Source organism: Pan troglodytes, chromosome 9, assembly GCF_028858775.2.
Source record: "Pan troglodytes isolate AG18354 chromosome 9, NHGRI_mPanTro3-v2.0_pri, whole genome shotgun sequence".
Classification (NCBI taxonomy): Eukaryota; Metazoa; Chordata; class Mammalia; order Primates; family Hominidae; genus Pan; species Pan troglodytes.
Genome location: NC_072407.2, coordinates 9,097,369 through 9,116,472, shown reverse-complemented (window position 1 = coordinate 9,116,472; position 19,104 = coordinate 9,097,369). Strand labels below are relative to the sequence as shown.

General features: G+C 35.7%; 2 protein-coding genes across 3 annotated transcripts in view; one reads left to right on the top strand and one right to left on the bottom strand.

Annotated features, from left to right (window-relative positions):
* The window catches only part of MMP26 (matrix metallopeptidase 26), a 286,289-nt gene that overhangs the window by 24,857 nt on the left and 242,328 nt on the right, over positions 1–19,104 (bottom strand). The gene's annotated exons all lie outside the window — the stretch shown is intronic.
* Positions 11,876–12,817, top strand: LOC100615983 (olfactory receptor 51A4). The gene has a single exon (XM_003312880.4). The coding sequence runs from the start codon at positions 11,876–11,878 to the stop codon at positions 12,815–12,817; it is 942 nt and encodes a 313-aa protein (XP_003312928.3).

The following is a 19,104-nucleotide window of genomic DNA, read 5'->3' as shown; positions in this document are numbered from 1 at the left end:
AAGAAGTTCCCTTTCTGGTAGGTACAGGAACCTCAGAATATCTTGGGGACCTCAAGAAGAGAATAAATTCACACAAATCTCTAGGTATTGCAAATGAACTTTGGTGGTAAGTTCTTGGCTTGGCTTCTTGGCCTTGAAAGAATATTTAAAATCAAATTTGAGATTCTTATGAAAAGTTTCGGTAAAGGAAACCTATAAGGCCTTTGCAGTTAATTGCGATTCTTGCTGCACTTACATAAATAATTAAGCCAAATCTAATGAGACCAGACTTTTTTGTGATTAAGAATTGTAAAGAGAGCTGAATATAAAGAGTAATTTTGTTTCACTGCGAAATTACAGTACACCCTTATTGAGTACCACTTTTACTTTCTTCTAAAATCTGACTACAACTCTCCCAATTAATATTTCCAATTTTTCTTCTACCCTTCTGACTTGGCATTACTGAGAATAAAACTATCCTTTCACCAAACCTTTTAAGCTGAAGCTGGACAACTTGTTGTAAACTTCAAAGTATATCTTCTTGCCTGCTGGTGTGTGAACCACTCAGAAATTTACCAAATCACCTGACACTATCACTAGAGGCCTTGCAAATGCAAACAAAACCTTTAGTCATATTGCCACTGCCATCCTCACTCCACCATCTAAAGATACATTGAGCTCAACAGGTAGAAATCCCTACTAGCTGCCCTCTGAGAGTTTCAACTATCAATCTTTTAAAAAAGCTTTCACAGGAATTCCCTTCATTAAAGGCCTGACAGCTTGCACCATCCAGCAAATATCCTTGACTACAAAGTCTCAACAGATAAGACAGCTTGTCCTTAATGAAAAAAATGGACTAACATTGTAACAGATAAGACAGCGTTTCCTTGATGAAAAAAAGATGACTAAGAAAATGAACTAACATTGTTCACACTAAAGAAGAATCTCTCTTATTTCCTTGAACAAGAGGGTTGATGACAGAGAGTCTCACCTTGACCAAGTTCTACTCAGCCATCTCTGAACTCTCTTCTTAGCTAGCCTCAACTTTAGGATTTCTGTGTTTATCTCTGTATTGTTCAATTTAGCAAGAATCTTGCTAAATCAGTTTAACCAGAGCCATTCACCCTCCATATCTAATCACTGGAGATATCGAATCAGGCACCTTATCCTCTACCATTCCCCCAAAGATGCCTGATCACCCTGGTGGATAGTGGAGTGAGGATGGCAGTAGCAAGCTGTTAGAGCAGTGTGGCCAGAGTACACCTGCACCCATACCCCTGATGTTTCCTCTTAGCAATTTTCCACCCACCAACTCCTCCTGCCCATCACTGCTCTCTTTTTGGCTATAAAGTCCTACTTTTCCTTCTGTATTTGTTGAGTCTAATCTCTTTTCCCTATTGTAAGAGCACACTGTAGTAGTCACCCCCATAGCTATTGTCATAGTCTCCATGAATAAAGTCTTCCTTAAGGTTTCTTAAAAAGCGTCATGAATAATTTTTAACACTAATGCATAACTCATTGTACTGTACATATTTTTTCTCTCTCCCATGCAAAAATGTAAACCATTTAATTTTTATAAAAAGGCAAATCATGGTGCTTAAACGGTATAAAAAATCCATTAAAGATGTTCTCATGTAATTTATTTTTTAAGTGAGGAAATGTGGCAAATGCTACAACTACTTAGAAGGAGAATTCACAGAACAGACATAGTCATAGGAGGAATGTTGATGTGAATTTGCATGTAAGTATAGGAATGGATGCTTCCACAGTAGAAGAAAGTCCATTGAACCTCTATGAGACAGAATTTAGTTGCGTGTCTCCATACATGAATTACTTTGATTCCTGTTAACCAATAAAACTTACGGAGTTGTAAAATGTCTCAAAGGCAATGAAAGAACAAATTCCCCATCTGTTTGGAATCAGATAACCCAGAAGGGTGTGCTCTAACCAATGCATACTTTTCCATCAAAACACAACTTTTCCCTGTAGTCTTTCTAGTTTTTATTAAAAAGAATCATCTCAAAGAAAGATTAATATTGACCACAAAACAATACTTTCATTAAACTTGGCCTCATTATCTATGTAAGGAAAGGAAAAATGTTAATTTATCATCTAAGCCTCCTTAACCTTCTTAAAAATTTTCATAAGGAATCTCAAATCAGACATTTAAAAGCCACTTTTATATCTGTACCTAATCTAGAAATCCTAGTTCAAGAAACTCTCTTCATCAAATTGCTGCTTTAGGTATCTATAATTTAATGTAATATTTTATTTTCTCAAAGTCCACAAAATATCCCAAGGATCTCGGCCTGCTAGGATGTGATCTTTCTTAGCACTTCTAAGGGCTAGACCACGTAAGCCAGATAAGAGGCCAGCTTACTTGGGAGAGATTTGTCAGCATTGGATCCATAAAGTCAACTATAGTTCCTTAAAAGTGGCTGGTCATATCTGACTAAACATTCTCCAATGTGATACTCCAGGAAAGCCCTTTGTTGGATAATCAACTTTAATTTTCAGTTCAGCGGTACATGTGCAGCATGTGGACAGGTTTGTTACATAGGTAAATGTGTACCATGTTGATTTGCTACACAGATCATTCCATCACCTAAGTATTAAGCCCAACATCCATTAGCTATTCTTCCTAATTCTTTCTCTCCTCTCACCCCCCACCTCTCCAACAGATCCCACTGTGTGTTGTTCCCCTGCATGTGTCCATGTGTTCCCATAATTCAGCCTCCACTTATAAATGAGAACACAAAGTATTTGGTTTTCTGTTCCTGTGGTAATTTGCTAACGATAATGGTCTCTAGCTCCATCCTTGTCGCTGCGAAGGACATGATCTCATTCATTTTACAGCTGCATAGTATTCCATGGTGTGTATGTACCACAGTTTCTTTATCCAGTCTATCATTGGTGAGCATTTAGGTTTATTCCATGTTTTTGCTATTATGAATGGTACTGCAATGAACATATGTGTGCACGTATATTTATAATAGAATAATTTATATTCCTTTAGGTATATACTGAGTAATGGGATTGCTGGGTTGAATGATATTTTTGCCTCTAGGTCTTTGAGGAATCACCACACTGTCTTCCATAACACTGGTACAAGAACAGACACATAAACCAATGGAACAGAATAGACAGTCCAGAAATAAGACCATATACCTACAACCATCTGATCTTCAACAAACCTGACAAAAATAAGCAATGGGGAAAGGATTCCTTATTTAATAAATGGTGCTAGGAAAACTGGCTAGCCATTATGCAGAAAATTGAAACTGGAAGTCCCCCTTACACCATATATAAAAATCAACTCAAGATGGATTAAAGACTTACCTGTAAAACTCAAAACTATAAAAACCTTAGAAGAAAACCCAGGCAATACCATTAAGGACATAGGCTTGGGCAAAGATTTCATGACAAAGATATGAAAAGCAATTGCAACAAAACCAAAAATTGACAAATGGGATCTAATTAAACTAAAGAGCTTCTGCACAGCAAAAGAAACTATCAACAGAGTAAACAGACAACCTACATAATGAGAGAAATTTTTTGCAATCTGACCATCTGGCAAAAATCTAATATCCAGCGTCTATGGGAACTTAAACAAATTTACAAGAAAAAAAACAACCCCCTTAAAAAGTGGTCAAAGGACATGAATAGATACTTCTCAAAAGAAGACATACAAGCAGCCAACAAACATGAAAACAAGCTCAACCTCACTGATCATTAGAGAAATGCAAATCAAAACCACGATGAGATGCCATCTCACACCAGTCAGAATTGCTATAATTAAAAAATTAAAAACCAACAGATGCTGGTGAGGTTGTGGAGAAAAAGGAACGCTTTTACACCATTGGTAAGAGTGTAAATTAGTTCAACTATTGTGGAAGACAGTGTATCAATTTTTCAAATTGTATCATGCTTCAAAAGAAGTCAGGTTCTTATTGAACCTCTGTAAATAACACGTCATAAAAAGCAAGGACAAAGATCAGATGGTTGTAGATGTTTGGCATTATTTCTGAGGCCTCTGTTCTGTTCCATCAGTCTCTATATCTGTTTTGGTACAGTACCATGCTGTTTTGGTTACTGTAGCCTTGTAGTATAGTTTGAAGTCAGGTAGTATGATGCCTCCGGCTTTGTTCTTTTTGCTTAGGATTGTCTTGGCTATATGGGCTCTTTTTTGGTTCCATATGAAATTTAAAGTAGTTTTTTCTAACTCTGTGAAGAAAGTCAATGGTAGCTTGATGGGGATAGCATTGAATCTATAAATTACTTTGGGCAGTATGGCCATTTTCATGATATTGGTTCTTCCTATCCATGAGCATGGAGTGTTTTTCCATTTGTTTGTGTCCTCTCTTATTTCCTTGACCAGTGGTTTGTAGTTCTCCTTGAAGAGGTCCTTCACATCCCTTGTAAGTTGTATTCCTAAGTATTTTATTCTCTTCGTAGCAGTTGTTAATGGGAGTTCACTCATGATTTGGCTCTCTGTTTGTCTATTATTAGTAGATAGGAATGTAAGTACATTCTGCTGAGTTGGAATCCCCAGGGCTTTCTTGGCTAATGGGAAAGCATCTGTTAGGCAGGAAAAGCATCTGTTAGGCAGGACGAGACTTGGCAGATGAGGATAAATTCTTACATTTACACAGCAGCAAAACTCTGGTAACCGTGTTCTATTTCTATTTCCCCTGTACTTTGACATGTGGGCTCAACTATTTATCAACTTTCTGTTTAGCTTACTAATGTCACAGTTGCTACTTGACTTTGCACCAGCTCAACCCAGAAGTTCACATGCTTTTTGTTTGACTCTGTTCTCCAAGTAATTAAAATGGATGCCAGTACCCCAACTCGTCAAAAAGTCCAACAATGTATGTAAATGCAAGATCGAAGTCCAGAGTTCTGCCAACTTTCGGAAATCAACCAAGTGCTAAACCCGAATTACTATTTCAACACAGAAAAAAATTAAAATCCCGTACCTGGATCTGGCTTTTAGGTAACATTTTCCTGAATTATAGAATTACTGCCTTACATGTTGAAATAAGTTGTTTGGGGGTAGAGATATGTGAAACCACTGAGCTTGCAATGGGCATCTGTGAGAAAGCAACAGTGACCACTAGGAGTTTCTGCCTCTATCATCTGTCCTAACCCAGCATGCTCCTAATCAGGTTTAAATATTTGCTTTATATATATTTTTCTATTGATAAATAAGAAAGCAACCTTATGACTCTCATAAAAATCTAAAATTTCATAAGTTCTAAGTAATGTTGTGAGAGTGGGTTTTATATACATTTCATGTAATCACTTAATTGAAATACAGAGGTCTCCAAATTGAGACTAGGACTTTTAATTCATTCAGTGTATTTTAGTGTAAGTAAAATGATATCTGCTTATATGTGATTCTGAGACTTTAGAGGGAGGAGACAAAACAGCAATGTTATCAAGGAGCACACTACACACTGAGTTGCCACTGCTTCCACTACTGATCTAGAACTTGACCAAGGATTTGAGGATTAATTTGTGCTTACCAGCAGATAGGATAGGAATAAATATACAAAAAACAAACAAACAAAAACAAAAAACAAAAGACACAGCACTCCAAGCAGCAGAAAAAAACAGGTGTTGCTCCAATTTTATAACGTTGAAAATGCCAATTCTGTTCTATGTATTTCCATATTAAAGGCAAATGATTTATAGTATTATTTACAGACAGGTATCCTTGAAACTGTTTTTCATTGATTACTGCACACTTCATTTCAGATGAGTTTGGGTCAGAGTCTCAAAAGATACAATCCCAAATACCATAATTCAGAAAGTTGAAATCCCAAAAGTTAAAAATTCTTAATGTTCATATCCCTGAAATCTAAAACCTCAAAAATTGCAATCTCCCAAAAATTAAAATCCCAAGTGTTGAAATTATGAAAGCCAAATTCTGAAGAATAGATTAGTACATTAGTACATTTTTGCCTGTCTGCAGGACGGTTGCATCATGTTAGATGAAACTATTACTTTGTTATTGTCTTTATTTGGAAATTAAGTATAGTTTAAGGAGATGCTTATGGTTGCCAAGTTGACAAGGGGTGAACTTGTGGACTTAATTTTAGGTGTCAACTTGACTGGATTAAGGAATAGCTAGAAACCTGGTAAAATATTATTTTGGATGTGTCCGTGAGGGTATTTCCAGAGGAGATCAGTGTGTGCATGTAAGAGGACTGGGTGGGAAATATCTACCCTCAATGTTGCTGGGCACCATCGAATCAGCCAGGGGCCCAGAGGGAACAGATACAGAAGCCAAATTAGTCTTTTACTGAAAGCTAGGACAGACTTTTCTACTGCTCCCTTGGACATCGGAAATTTAACTCCATGAAAATGCATTATCACAAAATTGACTTTGTGTGTAAACATATGCGTGTATGTAGAAACACTGAAACTTCCTTGGTAAATGAAGAAATACCCTTTAGGTACATCTGCAGTTGTGAAGACAAAATTTCTTGAGATCTCGGCTCTTTAGGTGACTATATGTGGTGATGACTCATCACACTATTTGACTGATCTCATCAAAAGGCTTAGGTTGCTCAAAACGGTATTTCAGATAATTGCAGTTATAAAGCTGAGTGCATACAATTACTGACTATAGCTTCATGCATTTATACATTTCCCTTTTTGACTTATCTTTTTATGTATACTGTTTGTTTGCTCAGTAACTGTTATACCCCTGTGATTGTTGTTAATATATGCCTGAGCATTTATGCTTGCAAAAATACGTATGTCATTATTATATATTTTATTGTGTAAAGTGGCTTATGAAATGTTCTGCTATGCTTTTTATATTTCTCAAATAAATCCCCTTTTTAAATGTAAATAAATATATTTTAAATATTTTTTTCAGAAATGTATTTTCTGGATTTTGGCCTTTTGGTACTGTAATTTTTGGAGTTTTGGACTTTGGAGATTTTGATATTTTGAGATTTCAGCAATCAGGATTGTTTCTTTCAGGATTATGATCAGATCCAATTGCAGATCACCCTCTGAAGCAATAGTACGGAAAAAGGAAGTTTTATGGTATATATGTTTAGTAGATAATAGACCCATGCAGTAGCAACAGAAAACTTAAGTGGGTGGGGGGTGGGAATGATGTTACAGAGGCTGGATGTTCGTCTAGCCTGACTGGGCAGAGAGCAGGGCTTTGCATGTCAATAAAGATGTTTGACAGTTGAGGTGGAGTGGGGCATCATGACCTTTCTTAAGACAGAATAATCAAACTAACATTACAGAAAAAAAAAATCAGGCACATAGCACACAGGCATTTTTGAGCTCCATTGATACTAGTGGTTAAGTACTATCCAAAAACGTGAATGTAGTCACCATTCAATCAATTGCTTTTAAGATATGTATTTTCTTCCTATGTGCCAATTGCACCTAGAATTTTCTTTCTGTTCAACACTATTTAACCCATTATGCCATGTCCATTTGCTTCAAAATTTTATTTTGCTGAGAATATATTTATTACTAAATTGCTAATAGCCAACTTGGGGACAGAAGTCTCAGCAAGGCATTCTCCTGGGGGGGGGGGGGGGGGGGCTGAAATGAAATTCAGTGAAAAAATTTCAAAAACTCAAAGAGAAGTGGTCACAGGTGTAACAGCTCAGAAACACAGCAGCCATATGTTTTGATTTATGGATTGTGAGTCTAAAGGTGAGAAAAAAGATATAGGAGAAAAATGAATACACATACACACTCACACAGGCACAAACACATTCAAGAAAAAGAGGAATGGAGAAAAGTATTGTGAGAGTATGAGTATATTTAGAAAACAGTCAACAATAAACAAGTTAGGGCTGATTATATGCAAAATAAACCTCTAAGAGTCTTGTAACATATGTGAGGGCAATAGAGGACAAGAAAAGAAAATAAATCAACACAATAAATGATTGAACTAGATACCACTTAAAGAGATAATATGAATTCCCTGCACACTTTACTTCAGATCATCTTCTGAAGCAATGGTATGGAAGCAAGATGCTTTCTGGTGTGTTCAGGGGAAAATAGACCCATGCAACAGAGGACTTAAGTAGGGGGAGTGATGACATTCTAGAGGCTAAAGTGTGTATAGCCTAGCAGAAGAGAGGGCAGGGATTGTGTTTCAATCAAGAGAGTTGACGTGGAAGATTTTTCTGACTTTTCTTAAGAGAAGACAGAATGGTCAAACTCATATTTGAGGAAGACACATCCTATACCCAGCACAAAGGCATTTTGTAACAACTGTGGATATAATGGCCTCCTTTGATACTTGTGGTAAGTACCTTCCAAATTGCAATGTAAAAGAAATTCAGTGAAATCTTGTAAGTTTTTTTTTTTTTTTTTTTTTTTTGAGACGGAGTCTCCCTCTGTTGCCCAGGCTGGGGTGCAGTGGCGCGATCTCAGCTCACTGCAAGCTCCGCCTCCCGGATTCACGCCGTTCTCCTGCCTCAGCCTCCGGAGTAGCTGGGACTACAGGCGCCCGCCACCACGCCTGGCTAATTTTTTGTATTTTTAGTAGAGACGGGGTTTCACCGTGTTGGCCAGGATGGTCTCGATCTCCTGACCTCGTGATCTGCCCGCCTCGGCCTCCCAAAGTGGTGGGATTACAGGCGTGAGCCACCGCGCCCGGCCTATCTTCTGCATTTGTTAATTGGATCTAGAAATTCCTCTGTATTCTCTGCTAGTTATCCTATTATTTCTTGTTCATCTCCTTCAAAACTTTATTTTGTTGTGGGTATGTTTATTACTAACCCTCTGATAAGCAACTTAGAGACAGAAATCAAACTAAGCAAGGGATTCAACCTAAGGAAATGTAGTTTAATTCAAGGAAAGAAATTCAAAAGCTCAAGAGGCGTAACTACAGGAATAGCATTTCAGAAACACAGCAGGCATATATTGTTATGGATGGTAAGTTAGAGAAAAGAGAAAAGATACAGGAGAAAGAAAAATACAAATTAACAAACTAGATAGACACAGATAGATGATAGATGGATATAAATGATAGATGATAGAGAAGATAGATGGTTGATAGAGACATGATAGATAGATAGACAGATAGATAGATATGAAAAGAGAGAAGCAGAGTAAGGCATTATGAGATTTTAAGAATATTAGGAAAGAATCAACAATAGAAAAATCTGAACTTGTTCTATAGAAAATAAATAAGACTCTTGCAACATATGAGATTGTAACCAGCAAAAGGGTGCAGCTACTCGCTACTTCTAGAAAGAAGCAAAAAATAAAAAGAGTGAGATACGATAGAAAAAGAGTGAGCTTTATTGTTCGCGCTAGCAAGAGGTAAAAACGGCAGGAATTATTTCGAAAAATTGTCACTTTTCCAAATTCTGGAGAGAGCACAAGGGCTTTAAGAAGAGGGGATTGAAATGCAGAAGAGGAAGGGGGGATAGGAGGTGCCAGCTGCTGTGACTTGCTCCAATGTCTTATCTTGAATTATTGTTCCATCTAGTGAAGGAGCTGGCGCCATCATGGGCCCAACCAGATTACAAATTAATTGCAGTTAATCTCACAGTTAAACTCTTGTTGGGAGTGAATTCTGGCCTTGGAGTAATTTTCTGCTGGGAAGACAATTCTGGAGGTGCCTGGTTGTGTCAAAATTAAGCCTCTGAAGCTTCTAAGGAAATACATGCTGGGAGGCTGAAGCAAGCGGATCACCTGAGGTCAGGAGTTCGAGACCTGCCTGGCCAACATGGCAAAACCCCATCTCTACTAAAAATACAAAAAAATTAGCTTGGGTGTCGGCTTACACCTGTAGTCCCAGCTACTTGGGAGGTTGAGGCAGAAGAATCGCTTGAACCTAGGAGATGGAGGCTGCAGTGAGGCGAGATCCACTGCACTCCAACCTGGGTGACAGAGTGAGACTCTATCTCCAAAAAAGAAAAAGAAAAAAAACCAGAAGTGTGTGCGATAAATGAGCATAGTGTGAGTTTAACAGGCAACCAGAAAAACAAATGTGCATAAGGCGTGGGAGTGTAAGGTGGAGTTTTATACCTCATTTTCAGGCTGTATTTCAAGATAAGAGAAAAACATCTGCAGTTTTTCTCATCGGGGGAAAGGAGGAAAGGAATAAAAAAAAGTTTTACAACGAGTTGGAAGCTATGCTGCCCAATTACAAGAGGACAAAGAAAGAGGAAAAAAGAATAAGGCATTATGATGAGCAATTGACCTGGATGCCCTTTGTAGAATAATGCCAATTTTCTACAAATTGGTGTGAAAGCAGAAGACATAGATTAACTTTACTTTTATTTGCAAATATATTCTTTAACTCTTTGGAATGTTTATGTTTTTACAATGGTGTAAACACATTTTCTTCAAAAAAATTGCTTTTATGCCAGTATGAAACAGCAGGCAGGCATTGTTTATATTTAAATGCATGTATCTTAATTTAAAAATTGCCTTTTACTTCTCACGAGCTACATTCAGTTCATAACTCTTTAAATATTGCTTGACCATCCTGACAGTGTGGTATACACCTAATTATCAGTAATATAACAGACCTGAGTTGCTATCTTACCTCTACCCTACAACACTTCTGTGATCTTAAACAGATGACTTGATCTTGAGAAAAATTTTCTTCATCAGTAAAATGAAGATAATGATATAACTTGATTATATTATTTAAAAAATTTCAAGATCCCAAATCATCATCTGGTAATGGAACTCAGTAAGTAAAACAATTTAATTTTCTAAGAAATATTGGTCATTATTGTGTACAAAATGTAAGACAAAGAATCTCAGATATTTGGCTTGCAAATTCTTAAAGGCTTATTACTGAAGTAGGTCCCTTAAACTAGGAAGATTTGGTAAGGGAGAAAAACTTGTCTAAGTTGGACAAGTTGGTTTTAAGTGATATTTAGTTAGCGATGTCTAATGGGTCCGGGGAGATGGATCCAGGATTCAGGAATAAAATCTAGGATAACACATTGTGTCCCAGGATGTTTGTCCTGCAACACTTCCTTGAATGCAGAATCAACTCATAGCATCTCTGCTTAGACTTGGCCTTGTGAAGAGGAGAAATACACAAACCAACTATCCGTTCAGAAATATCCAAGCTTTTGCAGAGCATTTACCATGTCTCTCTAATACCTGCCAATTAAGGACCTCTCTCCAAACAAATCGTCCCTTATTACAGGTGTTACTAGATGTTGTTTTAGTTTCCTTGGTAACAACTATCTCTGTAGATTTACTGTATCTGCAAATGTTTATTCTAATTTTCAGAAAAGATCCACCCTGACTGCAATCCCCAGAGAACTCTGTGACCCGAGAGCCACTGGTTAGGTAAAAGTGAATAAGAGCAGTCTTTTGTGGCAGATAAATTCAGCAATGCCTTGGGTTTGTATATCAGGATTCTTTAGCTTTTATCAAAAATGCCCGCCAAAATATCCACTCTCTGGTAAGTGCCCAGATATTCTCATTTATTTGGCTTTCACTTGACTTCTTTTTTGGCAACTGATCACATAGAACTGAAGATCACAACATACATCTGAAAGAAAGAATTAGTATAGCATTCCAGTTAATTCACTAGGATTTACTCATATTTTACAGGAAAAATAAAATCAGACGTGTAACTAACTGCAAATTTTAAACCTGGATTCTCTATAGAAATAACATGTCCAGAAATAATTTTCCCAATGCATTAATAGACAGATTCTACTCTAAAGTATTACCCATCTCTCTTCATTATGATAGCCACATAAATGCTTTGTTCTCTCAAAAGAAAGCTGAAAGAAGCCACGAATTTTAACACTGCTTTCTTTCTATTAATTTTCAGATATTCCTATTTTACCAACACAAGCAAGCGGATCACCTGAGGTCAGGTGTATCTGAATTTTTCATAGCAGAGCCCTATGAATGAATCATGTCCATTATCAACACATCATATGTTGAAATCACCACCTTCTTCTTGGTTGGGATGCCAGGGCTAGAATATGCACACATCTGGATCTCTATCCCCATCTGCAGCATGTATCTTATTGCTATTCTAGGAAATTGCACCATTCTTTCTATCACCAAGACAGAGCCCTCCTTGCATGAGCCCATGTACTATTTTCTTTCCATGTTGGCTATGTCAGACTTGGGTTTGTCTTTATCATCTCTGCCCACTATGTTAAGCATCTTCCTGTTCAATGCTCCTGAAATTTCATCCAATGCCTGCTTTGCCCAGGAATTCTTCATTCATGGATTCTCAGTACTGGAGTCCTCAGTCCTCCTGATCATGTCATTTGATAGATTCCTAGCCATCCACAACCCTCTGAGATACACCTCAATCCTGACAACTGTCAGAGTTGCCCAAATAGGGATAGTATTCTCCTTTAAGAGCATGCTCCTGGTTCTTCCCTTCCCTTTCACTTTAAGAAGCTTGAGATATTGTAAGAAAAACCAATTATCCCATTCCTACTGTCTCCACCAGGATGTCATGAAGTTGGCCTGCTCTGACAACAGAATTGATGTTATCTATGGCTTTTTTGGAGCACTCTGCCTTATGGTAGACTTTATTCTCATTGCTGTGTCTTACACCCTGATCCTCAAGACTGTACTGGGAATTGCATCCAAAAAGGAGCAGCTTAAGGCTCTCAATACTTGTGTTTCACACATCTGTGCAGTGATCATCTTCTACCTGCCCATCATCAACCTGGCCGTTGTCCACCGCTTTGCCCGGCATGTCTCTCCCCTCATTAATGTTCTCATGGCAAATGTTCTCTTACTTGTACCTCCACTGATGAACCCAATTGTTTATTGTGTAAAAACTAAACAGATTAGAGTGAGAGTTGTAGCAAAACTGTGTCAACGGAAGATGTAACAGTCATATGTGACAGAAAACCTGGAAATGTCTGGTAAGATATTTAAGGTAAATTTGAGAAACCTAATATTTGACACCAAGAATTATCAACACATATTTTTGTCGTTATCACAGACTTATTTTATTCACTCTAGATACTGAGAATGGGAATAAAACTGTAAACAGGAAGTACATTGTCTTATGTCCCCATTTCAGTTAAGCAGAATAAAAATAAGTGTCTTATGATAGCACCTCCGATACAAACAACAAATTACAACCAAGACAGAAAAATGATAATTTTTACAGTCTGACAGAAGTTGGATTCCTCGTTATCTCCATTCAGTCTCTCTATACCAGGTTCTTTTACTGCTAGACCCAAATTTTATATTATATCTGTCTCTCTATCCATTGTAATCATGTTAGTATGTCACCATCTTTTTAAAATTCCAGCTTTTATATTTGATATGGGTTGGATTTTTACATGGGTATTGGACCCAGGTAGTGAGCATAGTACCCAACAGATAGTTTTTCAGTCCAATCCCCGCCCCATCATTTCTCCACCCTAGAAGTCTTCAGTCACCAAGCATTTCTTCAGTAAAATATTGCTAAGTTCCCTGCCTTATAATAGATTCGCTATGCAAGGCAAGAGTAATTAAAAAGGCAAACTGAATATATGAGTGCCTCTTTTAAATTTGAACTCTCACTTCTTTAGAAATACAATTAAATCAATAAAGAAATTTTTTTTGAGACGAAATCTTGCTCTGTAGCCCAAGCTGGGGTGCAGTAGCACAATCTCTGCTCACTGCAACCTCCGCCTCCCAGGTTCAAGCGATTCTCTTGCCTCTCAGCCTCCCGAGTATCTAGGATTACAGGCGCATGTCACCACGCCTGGCTGATTTTTGTATTTTTTGTAGAGACAGGGTTTCACCATGTTGGCCAGGTTGGTCTCAAACTCCTGACCTCAAGTGATCCACCTGCCTTGGCCTCCCAAAGTGCTGGTATTACAGGCGTGAGCCAACACGCCAAGCCGAAGGAAGAACATATTCTGAGACCCTACATGGGCTGGACCCTTTCTACTTGTTCAACATCATCAGATATTCATTAATCTCCAGCCACATTGACCTACTGAATAGTTTTTGAATTTACAGAGGTCTTTTCTTCCTGTGAGTTTTCACATCAGAACTCTTTTGTTAAAATGCTTGACACCAATTTTGTGTAAGGCATTCCTTTTCTTTTTTCTTTAAATTTTGGCTTAATTTCATCATAAATTACCTAGCCCAAGCTTGTATTATGACCCTCTCTTTTATCTCTTTTATTACTGGTTTATTCTTTATTATACTTAATATTTGCAATTATAGATAACTTTTGTGCTTATTTCATTTCTTTCTACTTCTTGAATAAAGTGTATTATGAGCGATTGAAGAAACCTATTTTCTTTATTTTTTCCTACCTAATGTCTAGAACATTTCTGATGAAGAGTAGATTTCAATAAATAAATGCTAATGAATGATTTTAAAAATAAGACCATGTTTGTAGAAAAACTTGTTCTCTGAAGAGTTCAGTAATAGTTATTCATGGTAGGATACAATTTTCTTAAATTGTCTATTTCAAATACAGGCGTATCATTGATGCTAAAGATTTTTAAAACAGGAAAAAAGATATGGTACAAAGAGAAATTTATTGCTTTAGATTTGTGGCTGAAAAATAGTCCAACTTTCCTTCCCACTATGACCTCAAAATCTTGCATATTGTGAAAACCACTTTAGCCTTTTCATTTTACCCACTCGTTGAATCAAGTCATTTCCATCAACCATGCCAGTTCAAGTCTCCTACACTTCATCCTCAGGTAAATCAAGAAACACCTTCCAGGAATGTCAAATGCTTAAAAAAATAATCAGTCCACAGCTGACAGTACCTCCCAATTAATGGAAAATTTTAATAGATACAAGTATTGCTTTCAAACCTCTAATATATGCACGATGTGCTTCCAGGTATTTTTAGGCATTTTAAAAAAGCTGTTTTTCACAATGACCCAGCTTTTTATAAAGGGTTTTTTCTTATTTATTTTAGTTGAAGAGATTGAGGCTCTGAGAGTTTGATTTTATGAAACTCACACAGAGAGGAAATCAAAAGCTGGGATTCAAACCTAATCTCTGATACTCCAGGATAGTATTATCTTGAGTACATTTTAGTTTTTAAATTCAGAACTACATATGTTTTCACAAACCTGTCCTAGTATAGGAAATCCTATTATCAGATCAGGGCAAGAACTGCTTCTGTGTTCAAGGTGCGTAACTATATCCATCTGCCTTTTCCAAAGTCTTACAAATACAGATATGGGTTTGGGGTTGTAGTACAACAAAGCAGTAGTTGACATGCTTTATTAATTGAAAGAAACAGAAGCTCCTATTCTCTCAGGGTGAGGATAGGCAGCTCAATATAAAGACTTCATTTCCACTAACAAGATGAGGAGCAATTAGTTGGCTTTAATAAGCATCTTATTCTTTCAGGATATTGTACATAGATGTCTCATACAAGAGTCTCAAAGATAATCTGTATTTTTGGGGTTTTGGGCAGTCTTAATAAAATAAAATGAAAAATAAAATACAGATACATGAATGCCTATGATGATTTATGGTGAACATAATGATTTGCACATGTTCCTGAAATGAAGAACATGGCAAACAACAGCAAACCCAATATTATCTTAAAGAAACGTAAACATTCTGAGGTAAAATATCATAACAGCTGACAGACTTGAATTAAAAGTTGTAGGAACCTTGTGAGCTACAGGACACTTAAGTGCTGGAAAGAAGTTGTTATCACTGCTAACTTACATGCTTCAGCTCTCTGTTTTGTTTCTATACATGTTTTGAACAAAACTAACCCATGTAGTTTGCTAAATCGTGGGCAGACAAATAGGTAGTAGAGCACTTTTTCTCTCTCAATGAAGAGAGGAGAGAGAACTGTCACTCTCAGATCCACTTAAAAGAAAAATGTTTAATAGCTTCCTTAATATTCTAAGCAGAAGTAATCAGTATACCAAGGATAAAAACTTGATGTGACTGGTGCAATTGGTTCATATGCCAATCTCTGTGCCACAACCCCTATCACTGTGACTGTGATATATTAAAATGGCCATTCTCTTTCCAGAAAGTTTGGAGAAATGGTATCAGACAGGAACAAACAACACAAAAATTATTTTTTAAGAAACCTAACAACCCTGTATTTATCTACTAGAACAGCCAATAATGGCAGAATGACTTCAGTGAGAAACAATAATAACAAAAATATTATTTACAAAAAATGATCACTAAATGATAATCTAAGAAATCAGTTTATATAGCAGCCTGGAGAGATTTCACTGGTAGCACTTTAAAAAGCATACATTATTCTGCATCAGTGATTAAGTACCTTTGTACCTAGCAGTAATTGTGACTCATGGAGAAATCAAGCCATCAAAGACAGACAGGTACCCAGAAATATGTCATTTGAACTAATGGCACTTATTCTGGAGCCATGAAAATTTTACATTTCAATCTTTATGGTAAGGCATTAGAATCACCCAGGGAGTTCTCAAAAGTTGTGATATTCAGGTTAACATCATAGTCAATTAAATCAGAATACCTAATTCAATTTTACCCATTCACATGTTGATGAATATTAGAGTCTTTTTCAAATGTTGGCTAATATGATAAAGTTCCTATAGACATTCTTAGAATGTGTTTGCTTGAAACAGGAACTAACTTTTTTAGAAATGATATTTTAAGTCATAGGGTAGGTATTTATGTACCTATAGAAGATAATGCTAAACTTTGTCACCAAAGAACTTGCACTGATTTACACATCTAATAGGAAAGTGTAAGCATTCTAGTTCTCCACATATTCATCAAAATTTGGGATTGTTATTCTTTTTGATGTTAGCCATTCTAATGGGTATGATGTAATACCTCATTGTGATATTAATTTGCATTTTTCCAAATGCAAATTGAACAGTGCAAGTCAAGTGCATTGCCTATTTTTTACTGAATTTTACTTATTCATTTGCAGTTCTTTACATATCATTTGTCAGAGATATATAATAAGAATATTTATTTTTTTGATGAGAACATTAGAAATTTACTCTTAGAAATATTGAAATACAGAGGACTCAAATATTAGCTATATTCAGCATGCTGTGCTATTGTTATAAAATAATCGAATTTATTCTTTCTAACTTTTTACCTTTTGACTATCATCTCCAGACTCCCCCCATCCCCATCATCTAGTATTCATCATGCTACTTTGTTTCTATGAGTTCCATTGTTTTAGATTGCACATCTAAGTGAGAACATGCAGTGTTTGTCTTTCTGTGCCTGGCTTATTTTATTTAACATAATGTTCTCCAGTTCCATCCATGTTGTAGCAAATGACAGAATTTCATCCTTTTTTTAAGGCTGAGTACTATTCCATATGGTGATATTATTTATTCCCAGAGGTCTTTCCATGGAAATGCTTTCTATTAATTAATTCTGTCTATGAAATTTGTTTTTCCTGGTTGTATCCATGGTTATCCTAAATCATGAAAATATTACCATAGTTTTTCTACAAGATTTTTTGTTTTACCTTGAATACTTAGGCCTATTGTCCAACTCAAATTAATGTTTTGATAAAACTCAAGATTTCTTTCTTTCTACTTGCATTTAAATTGCTCTATTGTAAATACCATCTATTCCTTATAGAATTGTGTCACTGTCATAAATCAAGTGAACCTATATGTATGTATATGTCTGAAATGTTATATTCCATTAATCTATTTGTCTCTTCTTGTGTCAATACTACACAGCTTATCAAATGTAGCTTTAGAGTTAGACTTGAAATCTAATGGTGTAATACATCCATTTTTTTTACTTCTCTTACCTATTATAGGTCTTTTGCATTTCCATATAAATTTTTAAACCAACTTGTCAATTTTAACAATAAAATCTACTACAATTTGACTAGAATTGTGCTTATTAAATACATTATTTTGGGAAGAATTAACATCTTAAAAATATAGAGTTTTCCAATCAGTAAACATGGCATGTCTATGTTATTTATTTAGGTCTTCTTAAAGTTTTTGGCAACGTTTTAAGTTTTCAGTTTACATATCCTAAAAGCATTCTATCTCATTTATTTTTACATATTTAATGTTTCTGAGCCTATTACAAATGGCATTTTAGAATGTAATATCAGATGTTTTTCAATGTGCTAGATTTCAGTTTTGTAAATTGTCCTTATATGCCAGCCAGGTTTTCTGAATTCCCTTAACTTAATGTTTATAATTTTTGCATAAACAATCATATCATTTACAAGTAGGGGCATATTTACTTTATCTTTTCAAATTTTATATGTTTTCTGCCTTTTTTCTGTCTGTGGTATACTGCCTTGAAAATCTAGTATAATTTTGAATGTAAGCACTGATGGGAATACACTAGACTTTTTCCACACATCGTGGGGACAGTGTTCAATATTTTATCATTAAAATAAAGTTACCTGCAGTATTTTTATACTTGTCTCTACCAAATCAAAGTAACACTTTTCTATTTCTGATTTTCTCAGGGATATTGTGAAAAAAAATCAAATTTTATCTATTGAGATAATCACGTGGTTTTACTGCTTTTTTTCTACCAGTGTGGAGAAGTATATTTATGACTCCTGAAAATTGATCCCATATTCCTGAGATAAAGTGACTTGGTCATGATATATTATCCTCTTTATAGGTCATTGTACTCTGTCACCATTTATTAAATGTTTAGATCTATGGTCATAAGATATATTTACCATTAATTAACTTTTCTCATATTGTAATTGGCTGTTTTAATCTAATTGGCTGATATTACTTCCAAAACAAGTTGAAAGTTTTCTATTCTCTGGAAAGGTATATATAATATTGATATCTTTTCTTTAAGTATACATAATAGGTAATATACAAATCCCGATTGACTTGAAGTTTTCTTTCAGAGCTTTTTCTTAAGCTATGTACTAAATTTTGCTAAGAGATATAGCACTTTCACCTTTCCCTTTCTTCTTGTTTAAATTCTGGAGTCTAATTTTTTTTAAAGTATTTGACCATTTTATCTAATGATTTACTTTATTGAAAAAAGTTATTTATTGTAGTTATTATATCTACTTGCTATCTGTATGTCTGTAGATTTGTAGTTATGTCCTCTGATTTTATTATTAAAATAAGTTTAGTGTTTTATCTCTTTATTCTTTCAGTTTTGTTAAATTATGGATTTTTAAAAACTTGTTAAGGAATGAAATTTCTGCTTTGATGACATTATTTT